This window comes from Coccidioides immitis (genome assembly GCF_000149335.2).
Source record: "Coccidioides immitis RS genomic scaffold supercont3.5, whole genome shotgun sequence".
Classification (NCBI taxonomy): domain Eukaryota; kingdom Fungi; phylum Ascomycota; class Eurotiomycetes; order Onygenales; family Onygenaceae; genus Coccidioides; species Coccidioides immitis.
Genome location: NW_004504307.1, coordinates 274,037 through 290,471, shown reverse-complemented (window position 1 = coordinate 290,471; position 16,435 = coordinate 274,037). Strand labels below are relative to the sequence as shown.

Here is a 16,435-nt window from a genome sequence, read left to right as displayed (position 1 = left end):
ATCTTAAAAATGCACAAGAAATTCTTAACAATTACCTAAAGAAAAGATATAATTATCAGAAGATGAATGAATTTATATACAAGAAGAAAGGTAAATATGATAAAAAGTAAAACTAAAGATTTTAATATGTTTATGAAATCAAGAATTTAATGGTGAGAAAAGATACTATAAGAGCACTTAAAGTACAGCTGTGATGGAAATAAGCTAGCTATAGATAAATAAGATTTAGAAGTTGCAGAAATAAGTGACATGACTATAGATAGAATCACAACAGCAAATGCAGCTACAAAAGAAGATAAAATAGATAAAGAACTATAAGAAAAATAAAGTACTTCTATAATATTCTGAAAATCAGAGAAGACAGCATCAGTTAAGCTGTTAATGAAAAATATGATATTAATCTATACAGAAGTTAGTTTAAGAATAAGTAAAGATAGTAAAGCAGATCTATAAAACTACTCTCTGTAGTATCTTAAATATCTCTTGTCTTACTTGTCAAGTAAGTGATAAGATGATTAAGTAAAGTATAAATATTTCTAATTTTGTTTTCAATCTGAGACAAGGCAGTTGTAAGGATTTGCTGCAAACCCCTTACACAGACAAACAGCACCCGCGAGGGCCAGAGAGCTCAGCTTGCAAGCTGCTAGGAGTTGCATGTGTTCTTGCAAGACACTAAGTCACATGCTTGTGAGCACATATAAAAGACCATCACTGCACAAACTTCTTGCTGAGAGTCAGTGGTAATCTTGTTTACAAGTTGTATATAGTTGCTAGAATACAGATCTTTTATCTCATATACTCTTTTCCATGTATATTTCTTCTAGAGATTTATTGTCATGCTGATTCATATGTACAATTCTCACATTTTGCCACTCTTCTTTAATGATATCTGATAATGATATCAACATGAAGAAGCCAATCTCCTGAAACTTGCAAATCTGGAACACCAGCTGAAAACCTATCTGAAGAACAAACCCAAGTTTGTGAAGAGATAACTAATCTTGATATCTCATCTCTCTCAACTGTTAATGAAACAAGCATTATAAACTCAGAGAGAAAGTCTACTCTGACACCAAAAGACAAAATCCAACAGCTTCATGAGAAGATCAAACTACTAAAGAAAATGGTGAAATGGCAAGAGAAGTTAAATACTATCCAGAACACCCAAAAGCACTTGTGAAGTGAATCTCTTGATATAATCATCTTCAACTCAACACCCACAGAGTGTCTGTTGATCTTGAGACCACCACAATACACAAAGCACTACCAGACTGGAATCTACACAGAATATTGTCAGTTCATCTCAGATATTAAATTCATTTGTGATGCAAGCAAACTAAATGATGAGGATACTCTCACATATGCTCTTACAGAACTTGATTATATTGAGAAAGATCTTTAAGAGGCCCATTATAAAGATAATCCATCAAAAAATAACTGAACTGGCCTTAAAGAATTTCTATATATGAGGCTAGAAGATTCAGCAAACTACACACAAAACTCTTGGCAAGCAATCTTTGGCCTTCACAAAAGTTTGAATGAAACTGATTATATCTATTACCAATAATTTCTAGAGCTTACAACAGAGATTGGCAAAGAATTTAAAGATTCTGTAAAAATAAAGAAGAATCTATTTATATGAAGCTTGAATAAGCTCATGCAAACTAAACTGGATGAACAGCTGAAGATACCAGATGATATTAATAATATAGTAGCACTGGTTACCTGGCTCTGACCAAGTATGTCAGTAGTCTATATGAAGAATGCCTTACATGTGAAGTCTACTAATTCAGTTGAAAGTGCTTACAAAGATATGAAGACCAATAACTGAAGACTGTAAATAAATAAGAGAAGTTAATTCCAGAGACCTGCTCAGAAGATGGGGAAAAATCTTACCAAGAATTATAAAGTCTTGAAAAAGAATGAAAGATGCTTTAAGTGTGGCTAAAAGAGCTATCTTGTGAAAGACTGTTTCAAGAAAAAGAAAAGTAGTGAATAGAAAGTTGGGGAACTGTAAGTAGATAAAATCAATATAATAAAGTTGTTCAAGAACAGTCTTCTTACTCTTCTCTCTATTGTTCTAGGCATGCAAAGCCTAACTGATAGAAGTATTACCTGGTCAGCACTAATAGATTCAGACTGTCAATCTCTAGTAATCAGTTTGTGATTGGCTGCAAAGCTAGACCTAGAGATGCACAAGATGTCTATAGAGATTGAAACTGCTATAGATTATGAGAATATCACTCTTACAGAAGAAATTGTAAATATATTCTTTAAAGTCTGTAACTCTCAGAGAAACTGGCAGTTGTTCCATAAACAAGTGATGGTCACAAATATAAGAGATGAGATGCTAGTGAGTTTGAGCTGACTGCAGCAACACAATCTCAAGATATATTTCAAGAAACTAAGACTAGAGTTCCAAACTGTATATCACAACCTGCTTGTGAAGATTAAACCAGTTAATCTCTCAGAGCTTGTGAAAGAAGAAAAGCCTATCTATATAATAACTCTCCACAAATCAGAACAGATGGTGACAGCAGACCTAGATCTTCAAATACTAGAAGTTTACCATAAACTCACAGAAGTGTTTAGTGACAAGAGAGCTTGGAAGCTGCCACCATACTATAAAGATAATTTAGCCATAGATCTTGAACCAGAGAAGTAGCTAGAATTTGGAAGAACATATAGACTTTTGCAAGCTAAGCAAGAGACTCTTCATAAATATCTGAGCAGTGCTCTAATATATAGATTTATCTGATCTTTCAAGTCATCTGCAGAAGCACTCATCCTGTTTGTGTTCAAGAAGAATGACAGACTAAGAATGTGTGTAGACTATCATAATCTGAATTCAAAAACAGTCAAGAATAGATATCCTCTATTACTAATTGAAGATATGTTGTATAAGCTTGTGGGAGCTGCAATATTCACTTAGTTGGATGTCAAGAACACCTACCATAGACTGAGAATTCATAAAGAGAATGAGTGAAAGACTGCATTTCAGACTCTACAGAGACTATTTGAGTACTTGATAGTATCTTTTAAACTTGCAAACACATCAGCAGCTTTTCAATTATATATTGTGAAGGCACTTAGTGAATATCTGGATGTGTTCACAATAGTCTATCTTGATAATATAATTATGTACTTGGCTTGCAAGAAAGACCATAAGAAGCATGTGAAATTAGTACTTAAGATACTCAAGAATGCAGATCTTTATTGCAAGCTGGCAACATGCAAGTTCAATACTTGTGAGATTAACTATCTTAAGTATGTTATAACATCAGAGAATGTTCTTATAAAGAAGAGCTGTGTGAACACTATTCTTGACTGGCCAGAGCCAACCAGTAAGAAAGAGATCCAGATCTTTTTAGAATTTGTGAACTTTTACAGATACTTTATCTCAAGATTCTCTAAGATAGCCTGCAGCCTGACTGCTCTCCTAAAGAGAGAAGAAGTAAAGCTAAGCAGACACACATAAAGAGAGATGAAGAGAGAAGCCAAAACTTTTATAACTGAGAAAGATCACAAAGCCTTCATAAGTTTGAAAAAAGTATTTATAGAAGCTGTTATACTTCACCATTTTGATATAAAACAAAAGACCAGATTGAAAACAGATGCATCTGGCTTTACAGTGTATAGTATTCTATCACAACTGATAAAGAATGGCATCTAGATTCCAGTTGGGTTTTATTTGTGAAAGATGCAACTCACAGAAATGAACTATGGCATTTATGATCAGAAACTGCTTACAATTATGAAGTTATTTAGATATTGGTCCTGCTGATTAAAAGGCTTGTAAACACCAGTTCAAGTTCTTACAGATCATAATAGCTTGTGCTACTTCCAGACTACTCAAGATCTCTCATAAAGACAGGTCCACTAGATGCAAAGACTGACAGTCTTTTGATTCACAGTTAACCATGTGAAAGAAACTAAGAATCCAGCAGATAGACTCTTGCAAAGATCTGACTATGTCAAGAAGACTGGTCTAGATAATAAGAAGAGTTGTGAGACTGCAAATTAACTAAGAGTAATGCTTGTGAAAAAGCAAGAGACCACAGAAAAGTTAGAACTAATAGCTCAAGTTTCTCTCAACCAGAGAGAGAAGAGAGAAGATAAGAATATACAACTCATCTTCACAAAGCTTTGAGTTGAGACCAAGAAACTACTTGCAAAGATTGTCTTGGAAGATATGTGCAAAGTAAAGAAGATTGCAATGCAGATCCAGAAGATCAAAAACCTGATCCACAAGAAGAATTCTTATAAAAAGAGTAGCTTCAATCTGTTGGCATCACTACCAAATCTACTGCAAAGTGATGACTATGCAGCTGAGATCTGCAAAGATATTAAGACAGGCACAAAGAAATTCATAATGTGAAAAGAGAAGAAGAGTATTCTCTATAGAGATAGTTACATATACATCTCTCAGAATGAGGCTCTGCAAATAGAGCTGATTAGATATCATCATGACCTACTCTTTACAGAGCATTTTGCTACAGCAAGAATGTATAAGCTTATAGCTCACAAATACTTTTGACCAAGAATGAGAGAACTGGTAAAGAAGTGTTGCAAAGTCTGTAGAGTCTGCCAGAGCTCAAGAAGAGTTTACAGAAAGTCTCAAGAAGAACTATCACTCTTACCAATCTCAAATTACTCTTGGGAATTCATTAGCATGGATGTTATTACAGATCTCCCCACAAGTCTGAATTTTGAAAAGGTGCAGTTTGACTGTATCCTGATTGTAGTGGACCAGTTCACAAAGATGACTCACTTTATCCCTACAACAAAGAAGCTAACATTAGAGGAATTGGCCCATCTCTTTATTCATAAGATAGTGAGATTGCACAGATTTCCTGCAAGCAATGTCTGTCCACTGAAAAAGCTACTCCAACAATTCTATAGTAGAAACCCGGACAAGCCTGGTTTGTGAAAGAGATGGATGGAGGTAGTGAAACTAGAAAATGAGTTAGAGAGAGAAAAAGCATAGTTAAACTGAACTAAATTCAATTGATTTCAAAACAAAAGAAGAAAAAACTAGACTAAGACTATATAATTAGAGCCTCCAGCTCCTCCCATGAAGATCTGTAACAACTATCTATAATCTTACTGCTGGAAATAGCAAGCAAGATGCTTATAGTATAGATAGTTGTTACATTTTTGACTCAAGCCTACAGAGATGCACTCTGTAAAGACTATATTATTATAGTCTTGCTGAGCTCTCTTGCAGACAGAGTACTTCTATCTAGATAATAACTGGGCCCCAGCTTAAGTTATGAGAATTCTCTTACAGAGCTGAGTATGCACAGTCAACTGGTTTGAATTATCTAAACCAGCAATAAGCACAGATTTTTAAATAGACTTACAACACCATGCTCTTTTGCAGACAGACAAAGCTTATGCCTCTATATAGAGAGAGAGACCTGGAAGAATTACTGACTTAGCTCATGATACACCAGTAAAAGTAGCAGCTGATAGCATTTGAGTGAAGATAGTCTGGAACCATCATTATTAATCTTGTGGAGAAAGTGCTGAATGATCTCAAGCACTCTGTAAAATCATAATACTTACAAATTCTGCTGGTGCAGAGGAAATAACAATAACAACCTAAAGAAGATTAGCCACAAACTAAAATATGATAGAAAATACTCATATTTCTGGCCAGAGCTGAAGCAACAACTATAAAAGAGAGAGACAAAGCAGTAGAACTCTAACTTCATCAGCACATGAATTAATGTCAGCTTGTGAGAAGCACTTACAGCTTGAGCTGGCACAGAAAGAGTAATGACAACTAGTGAAGAAGAAGAAGAGAGAATAATAATACTCTAGAACTATTAGTTACAAATACTTCCCAAACTTCTTGTGACTACTTACTGAAGGCTCAATCTCATCTGTAAAAGAAGAGATGGGGGTCCTCCTGAGAAAGAAAAGCAGAGATGAGTCACAAGAGAGAGGAGAAGAAGACTGCATACCAGCAGCAACTGCTAGCAAGCATCAGTCTCTCCGGGAACCAAATCCCACGCGAAGCAGTACTTGAAGGGTTCACTTACCTTGGTAATAGTGATATAGGCTAGAGAAGAAAGAGAAGAAAAGAAGAGAAAAAGAAAGCAAGAGAAAGCTCTCTCTTAAGCTAGTATTCATTATCTAATAGTGATACAGAGCTAGTGAGAACAATAGAGACTTTCTACACATTGTTGTGTTATTGGTTTCTGTTGTGTTATTAGAGTTGTGTTGATATTACATCTCTAGTGAGGCTGTACTCTTTTCCTTATGAGGAAATTTTTATTTTTCCCAAGAGGTTTTTTGTTTTTCTACTCATGAAGATTTTTAATGAGACAGCCATCTTGAGAAACCAACACTTACAAGAGGGGGAAATCTGTAAGAATTTGCCACAAACCTCTTACACAGACAAACAGCATCTGCAAGAGCCAGAGAGCTCAGCTTGCAAGCTGCTGAAAGTTGCATGTGTTCTCACAAGATACTAAGTTACATGCTCACAAGCACACATAAAAGATCATTACTGCACAAATCTCTTATTGAGAGCCAGTGGCAATCTTGTTTACAAGTTATATATAGTTGCCAGAATACAGATCTTTTATCTTGCATACTCTTTTTCATGTATATTTCTCCTAGAGATTCATTGTCACACTGATCCATATGTACAATCCTCACAACAGTACAAACTAAGATTAATAAATAAAAAAATTCAGATAAATTGTTTTTAATAAATTTGATTTCTGATACAAGATTCACAGTCTTGACTTTATAGTATAAGATAGAATAACAATGTTTTGAAGAAGATTCTTTAAGAACAAAAGTTGCTTAATAATAATAATATTTTGCAGCTCTAGAGTTAAGTCTATAAAACTCTTGTACAAGTATACTCATATATTTTATATTATAAGAGTAGCATGAATCAGCAGCATTAAAAGTATAATATTCTTTACAAAGATATAAAAGTCTATAAATAATATTAACAATAGACTCTAGAATCTATAGCTATATTAGAATAACAAGAAAGAATAAATAAAGATGCACTTATAATATAATAAGTATGAGTTTAATGCTCTAAATAATAAATAGAGAATTTTTTCTTAATATTCTATATACAAAGTTCTTTCTTGTCTAGATAATCTGTAAATATTAAATATATGCAGACAAAGTAAGAAAATATGTTCTTCTTAGAGTTAGAGAGAGGATTTTTTAATAAAAATATAATAATAAACAAGAAACTAAAGAAAATAATAATACTTGTATACAAGATGTAGTAGAAGAAAAAAAAAGAATAAAAGTAAGAAAGTCTTTATTTATATCTGTACTGCAATATACTAAAGTTGCTAGTTCTATAATTTATTAGTAAATAACATAACAATAGACAATAAATAATATAGCAATCAGACAAGTAAATAAATAAAGAAATAAGTACATGACAAAATACTGAAATTTTATAATAAAATAATTAATATTCTATAATAAAGAATGTCTACTGCAACTGATGATAATATATATACAGAATATTTATATAGATAAGCAGTAGAAATGCAGGAGCTTACATATTCAAGAATCTATAATACTTCAGTAATAACAAAGAAGCCATAATAATAATATATGAAAAACTACTTCAGTAGCTCTATATCTTAAAATCTGAGATCTCTGGAAAAGAGAGTTAATATTATAAATATAGGCTCAGATCAATCAAGCATCAGATAATGTTAAATATTCAGAAAAACTTAGATGATCTCCAACTTTAAATATATAAGAATTATATAATTCACATAAATTGTGGAAATCTCAGTATTCAATCCTCTAGTTGGAGAACTGTTGTGTAGGTTTTTTGTGACTGGAAACCTCTCTAAGTCCTTTAGGGTCTTGAGGGTATCAAAGAGCTCAAAGAGAACAACAACAGATTGAAGATAGTGATCAATAATTCAATAATGCTCCAGTTGAGTGGGCAGTCTTGCCCTGATGACAAAGAGTTTCTGTACAGATATATCAGAGTCAGGGCAAGGCTATCATGCCTTCTCAAGAGTAGCAGTATCAGATATAATCATACAGTATCACAAGACTTCAGTAGTATGGAAAGTAACTAAGATATGAAAGTATCTGATTCAAAGGTATCTGTAAGATAGATAAGAAGATTGATTATGATAAACAAGTCCATCAGATCTCTGGTAATGAGCATTCTTATATATATAATGCTCTTCTGGTGATACTCACAATACTTCCTTCCAGATTGCTTGTGTTGTAGTATCACAATACATGATACTCTCTTTCTTATATCTCATCTCACTCATATCACTTCCTGATCACATGACTTCCCATCTTAAGGTTTCTCCACAACAGTTCATGACTCTGTCTTGTCAGGTTTCATCCAATCATTCTGTATCTTTGGCTGCCGTGCCACAAGATTCATAACAGGGACCTCTACATTCTATGCATGACTTCCTCTTATCAGTTGCAGGCATTGGATCTACTTAGCTTTTTTGTACCCCAAATCCTGGGAAAACCTATGTAACCTAAGTCTGGTTTTCCTAACAATAGCTTTAATATCTGCTTGTATTTAAATTGCATGATTGTGGATGTTTTTGGGCTGGAGACCTCTCTGAGAAGCAGTTTGGCTGCTTGCTATGCTTTTCTTGATATTGAGTGATACCTTGAGCTCTGGCAAGCAGATTGAGCTACTGTGTAAGCCAGATAGAAAGGTGGTTGTGGAGATATTTCAAAAATTTGCTCCTGACAATATGAGGTAGTTTTGATGATTTGATGAAGCAGTATTGATTACATAATCTACCTCCTCCCTGGTCCAAACAGGTTATTTGGCGTTTGGTGGTAACCAGGCAGGAACCTGGGTCACTAGACCCCCCCCATCTAACCACTAGTTAGTGATTGGCTGCAATGCCAGCGGATTCCCCGCTTCCTTCCTCCATCAACACTGGTCGCCATGACAGAGAGGCAGCAGCTTTGTGTGTCCAAAGAGACACCATCTCCCTCGGGTGAACCTTCAAATTCATCTTTGTCTTCAGCCGCTTCCGCTCAGTCTGGTGTGAAGTTCATTCTAGAACCCAGCATTGCTATTATTGAGAATTCTTCGGGTGTCAGCAAACAAAATTCCGTCAGGATGGCCACGCAACTGTATGAGAGCTTCACTGCTGATCAAATCACGGATGCTATGCTGGATGAAGCAGCAAAGCTCTTCAGCGAGAATTACGGAATTTGGGGAAAGCAGTCCCGGTGTCCAGGTAAGTGATATGCCCCTCGTCTCTCACCTCATCTCTAACACCCTCCAGGAAAGCCGGTTAAACTCAGTGGGCACCGACTGCGAGAACAATACTTGCCCGAGGCCTCAGCAAGTCTTCATGTCAGAGTGACCGTTGATGGGAACCTTGCTGGAAGTGCATTCGCCTGCCGCTGGAAACATGATGGCAAAAATGTCTGTTGGATCACTCAGTTGGTGGTAGATAGAGACTATCGTGAGCGTGGACTTGCCGGTGGCCTTTTAAGGTCCATTCGATCGGATGGGGACGACATATATGGTATTATGAGCTCTCACCCTGCAGCTTGCTTGGCGGCTGCTTCAGCTTTTGGAAGTATGTTCAATCCTTTGTCAATAATGTAGAATCTAATTCTAATCCTGAGCAGCAAGTATTGAAAGAGTGTCTCTCAACTTCATTGCGGAAAATGCCGAAGCAATCATGAAAGTATCACCGATATCCTACGTTAGAGAGGCGAAATTGTGCGGCTCTCTCTTCGAACCCGAGGATCCGACAGGACTTATTTGCGGAGTCAATACTGGTTTTTTTGTTGACCATGAGGAGCCATTAGAGGCTTTGAAAATGGTTAAAGAAACCTGGGTGTGGCCATTTGGAGACTTGCTAGATGGTCATGAGTATCTTCTTGTTCTGCCAGCCAAACACCGCCGATCGAGATCACGCTCGTCCAAACCCAAAAGAGATATGCCGAGCTAGACGTACTATCTAGTACAACAATTGTTGGGGCTTGAGGTACGAGAGATTTGGGCAAGATAAACCATTAAAAAATTCATCAATTTGTTCTCAAGTTCACTGTAGATATTTCACTAGTGACAAACCACCCAATCTTAGACTGTATCTGATCGCACACACCATGAAAAAGATAGGTACCCAACCCCAGGATCAAAAATTGATGTTGCTTCCCCTCAATCACTCGAACTGCATTCTGGAAGCTATCCGTGCTCTTGTCGATATCTCCAAGCTTGTACCATGTGATACAAAGGAAAAGGTGGGCAACACCGCAAGCGAAAACTTCTTCCTCGAAAGGGTTGTAGAATCTATTCCAGTACAAGACCTCGTTCCACCGTTCCAATGCATCCTCGGCGGTTAGAGAGAGACGTGCGAGGGCAATGCGTACCCTGACATGACCAAGCCGATCCACTATGTCTGGCTCTTGTAAGTTGCCATATATGACTATTAGCTTCCTGGCTAACAGGCCAGCATCCCGATAATAGCCTTGCCTGATTTTGACCTCGGTAAGGGAAAGGAGTAAGCGTCGAAATCCTTTGAAATGCTGACCAGACGACGCTTTCAGGCGTTCAGTTTCTGGTTCCACGATTTCCTTTGCCTGGGAGAGAAAAGACCGATTCCCCGTTTGATAGTCCAACTCACAGTAAGTATCTGCAAGGGTTGACTGAACAATGAACCGCTGGGATTTGCGCAGTCCTGGACTTCCGAGGCAGGTCATGAAGCAGGTCTTTGCTTGCTCAAACCCTCCCTCTCCTCTCATAATCCGGCCGACGCAAAGTACTTGGTCCCAAGGCAGGTATTCCTGTGTTCTTGGAAAATTCGCAATTTTTCTAACTTCTTCATGTGCTTCCGCGAAATTGAAGTGATATAAGTGGTTTGTTGCTTGTGATAGACACAGAGCTGTGAGGTCCTCGCGCCGTACCAAACCATCCAACTCAGAATTCAGGTTCAGCAAGAATGCCTTGATGATATCCCTGGAGAGCTTGACATCACCTTTAAGCCGCGTCAAAACACTCTGTTGATGGGTTATCCCAGCCTGGGACTGCCAAAATTTCCGGATAAAATCAAGAATCCATTGACAGCTGCTAAAATCCCAGAATGTAAGATTGGATGTTGCTAGCAAAGACTTAACAAAGTCAATTTGACTGGTATTGGGATGCCAGGTTGTGTAAAATAATTCGCCATGCCATTTAACAACAGTCTCTGCGATGGAAATCATGAGAAGATGCCAGGACACAGGTTGAGTGATTATGTCATCCACTGTCCCAGCCACTTTGTCAGCAGCTAACGTAATTCACCCCCGAGCGGCACACCAAATTTAATATATTTCTACAACTAGATTTTAACCGAAATTATCTATGCTTAGCAACAAATAATTAAATTAAATTAAATTACACTAGATTCTGCACATCTTAGTCTTGTATGCCTGAGCATACCACAATTGCTGCACTTTGGTGGAGCTCATAACTGTAGCATATACTCTAAGGTATGAGATGAGGAGAATTGAATAACTGGCTGTTCAATAGGCTGAGCAGAAGAAATAATAAGATTCTAAGCTTCTTTTCTAGTTAGATCTTCTTTATATTAAATTCTGTAAGTAGATCTCTTGTATTTTTGCTTTTCTTTCTTATTTGCAGCAAATATATCTTGATATTACTTTTTTATAATAGTGGTATTGACCATGCTATATTTACAAGCGTTAATAATTAGATCCAGGCCTTTCTCTAGATCAGGAAGACTTTTAAGTCTCTGTTCTACAAGATACTTAACCTTCTTCTATTAGTGCTGCAATTGATGAGGATTGCTAGATGTTTGTAAAATCAAGAATAATTGAAAATTGCTAGATTACCTAGCTGGAGAGTTAGATATATGAAGCTGAATATCAAGATGCTGAAGAACTTGATCTAGTTCAAATAAAGCTATATCAGTAGCTCTAAAACTGCTTTAAATATTCTGAGATTTTGTTAGAAGAACCAGATGTAGGTTATGTAGATGTTCTCAGAATTTGAGTTATGAAAGAACTAAGTAGATCTGATGCCTGTAACTGATGGAAGGAAGTCATGTGTAGAATATAGAGGTTCTTTAACTAGAAGACTGAATGCTAAAATTCTAACAATCTATATAAATCATGTATTTCTTATACATTCAGAGTTGGGGTCATATAAGTATGTCTGAATATCTGATATTGTCTGATGCTTAATTGATCTAGATCTATATTTATAATACTATCCCCTTCAGAAGCCTCAGACTTCAAGATATAGAGCTACTGAAGTAGTTTTTTGTATGTTATTATTATACCCTTTTTGTTATTAATAAAATAGTATAAATTCTTGAATATCCAAGCTTCTGCATTTCTACTATTTATCTATATAGATATTTAGCATGTGTATCACTGCTGGTTGCAGTAGACATCCTTTATTATAGAATAGTAATCATTTTATTACAAAAGTCCAGTATTTTATTATATGCTTGTTTTTTTGTTTATTTGCCTGTCTGGTTGCTATATTGTCTGTTGTCTGCTATCATATTGTTTATCAATAAACTATAGAACTAGTGCTTTTAGTACATTGTGATGTAAGTATAAATAGAGAGTTTCTCACTCTCTTCTTTTTCTTTTTCTTGTATCATATCTGAATATAAGCATTATTATCTTTTTTGGCTTCCAGTTCATTATAATATCTTTGTCAAGAGACTTTGTTTCTAATAACAAAGAGAATGCATTTCCCTGCTTTATTTACATATATTTGATGTTTACAGATTATGTAAATGAAGCTGAACCATGTATATGAGATATCAAGAAGAAATCTTGTACTTATTACTTAGAACATCAAATCTGTACCTGTTATAATATAAGTATGTCTTTATCTGTTCTTCTTGTTGGTCTGACATAACTATAGATTTCAGAGTCTGCTGTCAATATTATTTGTTAGCTCTTATATCTTAGAGAAGAATATTATAATTTCAATACTGCCAATTTATATCACTCTTATAATGTAAAGTGCATGAGCATACTTGTGCAAGAGTTTTATAAACTTGATTCTGGAGCCACAAAATATTATTATTATCAGATTACTTCTGTTCTTAAAGAATCTTCTTTAGAACATTATTATTCTACCTTATATTATGAAGTCAAGACTGTGGATCTTGTATTTAAAATAGAATTTATTAAAGATAGTCTGTCTAAGTTCTCTTATTTATTAATCTTAGTCTGTACTGTTCTGTCTCAGATTGAAAGTAAAATTAAAAACATTTAAGTTTTGCTTAACTATCTTACTACTTGTTTGATAAGTGAGATCAAAACTTTTCAAGATAGCATAGAAATCAGTCTTGTAGATCTTTTTTACTATTTTTACTTGTTCCCAGACTAACTTCTGCTTAGACTAATCTTATATCTTCTATCAACTATCTAATCAATACTGTTTCTTCTGGTTTTTAAAGTATTATAGAAATACTTTATTTGTCTTATAGTTCTTCATTTATTTTATCTTCTTTTATAACTATATCTTTTGTTGTAATTCTATCTGTAGTTGTATTGTTATGAATATAGACCTAGATCTACCAAGCATCAGATGATATTGGATATTCAAAGGTACTTACATGATCTCAACTCTGAATGTATAAGAAACACATGATATATACATATTATAGAAATCTCAGCATTCAGTCTTCTAGTTAGAGGACTTCTATATTCTACACAAAACTCTCTTCTATTAGTTGCAGGCATTGAATCTACTTAGCTCTTTTATACTTCAAATTCTAAAGAAATCTACATAATCTATAACTGTGAGGACCCGTGACCCTTCTGGCTGAGCTGGCAGACTGGTGAAAGGTTGTTCTGGGGCAAGGCCCTAAACTCTAGGCAGAGGATTCACTAAGGGGATAAATGTTTATCTGACATAGAAGCTTGTTGTGTGTATATAGCAAGCCCTTGCCTTGAGCCCCTTTGCTAGAGCCTGTCTTAGTATTTCATTATTATAGCTACCTAGTTGGCAACAAGAATTGCTTTTTATAGCATCTAGCTGAGTTTCTAATATAATACTAAGATCTTCAACATCTTTAGTTCTTTGGAGATTCATGATTAAAGTCTCCAGCAAACAAATAAATGAACCAATGAACTGATGAATGAATACTGAATACCAGAATGGTGAGCTTCAAGTCTGACAGAAAGATCTGGAGATTGGACTGGGAATTCATGATGTGAAAACCAGAAAATATAGGCTCTGTAATGATGGTCTTAAAGAAAGACTTTCTCTGTGTCTTGGAGAAAGATACTGACTGTATGTATATGAAGATAGTACAGTCTATAAATAGTGGAAGGTTCAACATGCAGTGACTGCAAGCTGAGAGAAACAAGCCACTTGAATGTGTTCAAGAACTAGATACACAGATTAATGTCTTGATGATAGAGAAAGAAGATCTCCAGCAGACAGTTATTGATCTGGTGAAGCAGAACTGAGCTGGCAGTGTTGAAAGTATTAGTAGAAGAAAGAGTAGCAAGATAACTGACTCTGACTCTCTCTCTGATAGGAAAGACCCTGTGTTTGAGTATCAATCTCCCAAATAAAAAGTAAGTTATGAATTAATAGTGACCACTTTACTAATAAGAACAGCAAGATTGCCTATATTGAGAGCTGAACAACAGAAGATACTGCAAAACATCTGACTTTCTGAATGTGAATTAATCATTCAGAAAGATTTACTATAGCAGATAAGATTTTTGAACACTTGATAAGTATATATGAGAATTCAAACAAGATTCAAAAGGCCAAGTTAAACTACTGGTGTCTCTACATAAGAAATAGAGATAACTACACAAACTTTGTGACCAAATTCCTTCATTTGACAGGCAAAGCTAGGGTGAACAAGAAGAACTATAAAAATAACTTTCTGAACAAGATTTTAGATAAATTAATAATACTGTCTGCTGCTTTCTGCATGAACCTATCTATTTTTTAGAAGATTTAAAAGATATACTTTTGAGTGACTCATTTATTAAGCAAAATCAGTAGCTGAAAAGAATAGCAGCAACATGCATGTAAAGCAAGCATGGCAAGATCTCTCTGCTTAAAGCTTGTCAGCTTAAAATCTGGTAATCTGGAGTTCACTATTCTTCTATTCTGTGCCACCATCTCTAAACCAGCAGATTCTTCCATGAAGAATAATTAGATTAAGAATGTAGTATATTATAAATACAGAGAAAAAGAACATCTTTCAAGAAACTATCCTTAGAGACCAAGCATACAGGCAGCTGTACAAGAGATTAGCTTTGAATCTGAAACTGAGTTAGGAAAAGAGAAAGTCTGAGAGAAGTCTTCATTTCAGGCTCAAAGATTGTTCTAGATGAATTGAACTTAAGCAGATTGGTAGATGGAAGGCCCTTTGTTGTATCTAATAAAATAGCCTTCAATGGATATGCTATAACTATAAAATCCCTAGGTGACTCCAGAGTAAATGAATATGTATTTATTGATTGAAGTCTTGCATTGAACCTCTGCATTAAATATGGGTTGCATCTGAAGAGACTTTGAAAAAGTATCAGATGAAGAACTTTGAAGAGAAGAAAGAAAGACTTATCACACATCTTATTTGACTACATCTCTGGATTGATGAAAGAAGATTTCTGAACATTCCCATGCTGCTAGCAGATCTTGAAAGCCATTCAATAATTCTTGAAAGAGCCTGACTCACAAAGCAAAGAATCTGGCTTGATGTAGGAAAATGATAACTTGTCTAACCTGAACAGTGAGAAGTAATTAAGAAGTAATTTAATAAGAATACTGAACTGATTTAGCAAATGGATATGGGTTGCTATGACCTGTTGATAGAGATCAAGAATGTGAAGTTAAAAATAATACTAAATCTGAAAGAATTGGCCAGCGTGCTGGTGAATCAAACTGACCAATCAGAAGTCAGCAAGAGTCATATAATCTCAGCTCTGAGCTATAGAGCCAACCCCCAGCAGATATAAACACCTCTGGTAGTAAACATGGTATTTATTGACATGGCTTCTTTCTATAAGATAGTAAAGCAGCAAAGAGCAGCTATCTATATCACCAGCCTCTGTGAAATAGATAGCCTTCTCAAGAAGAAAAAGAAGATAATCATTATTGAAGCAGAAGGGGATAATAAGAGACTAATCAATAAGAACTTACCAGAATGCTATAGAGAGTTCTGAGACATGTTCTTTAAGACAGTGTTGAACCAGCTATTTTCTTTCAAGTCTGGTGTTGACTACAAGATCAATCTGGTTAAAGAATCTGATTCTAACAGAGACATTGGTCATGTGCCACTCTATAAAATAAGTGTGGAGAAGCTAGAGATGGTTAAGAAGTATCTTGAAGCTAATTTGAATAAAGGCTTCATCTCTTTTACAGCAACATTATTTGTCTCTCCAATTCTGATTATGCATACTGGCAGAAAGATGAGATTCTGTATGAACT

General features: G+C 35.4%; 3 protein-coding genes across 3 annotated transcripts; 1 reads left to right on the top strand and 2 right to left on the bottom strand.

The window, feature by feature from the left end:
- Positions 1-5,306: 5,306 nt before the first annotated feature.
- Positions 5,307-6,138, bottom strand: CIMG_13518 (uncharacterized protein; the record flags this gene model as incomplete). Its single annotated transcript, XM_004444580.1, has 6 exons — positions 5,307-5,324; positions 5,364-5,402; positions 5,569-5,604; positions 5,757-5,822; positions 5,872-5,981; positions 6,048-6,138. 6 exons carry the CDS (start codon positions 6,136-6,138, stop codon positions 5,307-5,309), a joined length of 360 nt encoding a protein of 119 aa, XP_004444637.1.
- Positions 6,139-8,905: 2,767 nt separating this feature from the next.
- CIMG_09940 (uncharacterized protein) lies at positions 8,906-11,168 on the top strand. Its single transcript, XM_001238917.2, has 3 exons — positions 8,906-9,236; positions 9,285-9,584; positions 9,637-11,168. The coding sequence occupies exons 1-3, from the start codon at positions 8,939-8,941 to the stop codon at positions 9,960-9,962; spliced, it is 924 nt and encodes a 307-aa protein (XP_001238918.1). The 5' UTR covers positions 8,906-8,938; the 3' UTR covers positions 9,963-11,168.
- On the bottom strand, positions 10,039-11,214 carry CIMG_13517 (uncharacterized protein; the record flags this gene model as incomplete). Its single annotated transcript, XM_001238916.2, has 1 exon — positions 10,039-11,214. One exon carries the CDS (start codon positions 11,212-11,214, stop codon positions 10,039-10,041), a length of 1,176 nt encoding a protein of 391 aa, XP_001238917.2.
- Between the last annotated feature and the right edge of the window lie 5,221 nt (positions 11,215-16,435).

Coding starts and splice junctions, on each gene's coding strand:
- CIMG_09940 (XM_001238917.2), top strand. CDS start 8,939: ATGACAGAGAGGCAGCAGCTTTGTGTGTCCAAAGAGACACCATCTCCC. Junction 9,237..9,284: donor AAAGCAGTCCCGGTGTCCAG/GTAAGTGATATG, acceptor AACACCCTCCAG/GAAAGCCGGTTAAACTCAGT. Junction 9,585..9,636: donor GGCTGCTTCAGCTTTTGGAA/GTATGTTCAATC, acceptor AATCCTGAGCAG/CAAGTATTGAAAGAGTGTCT.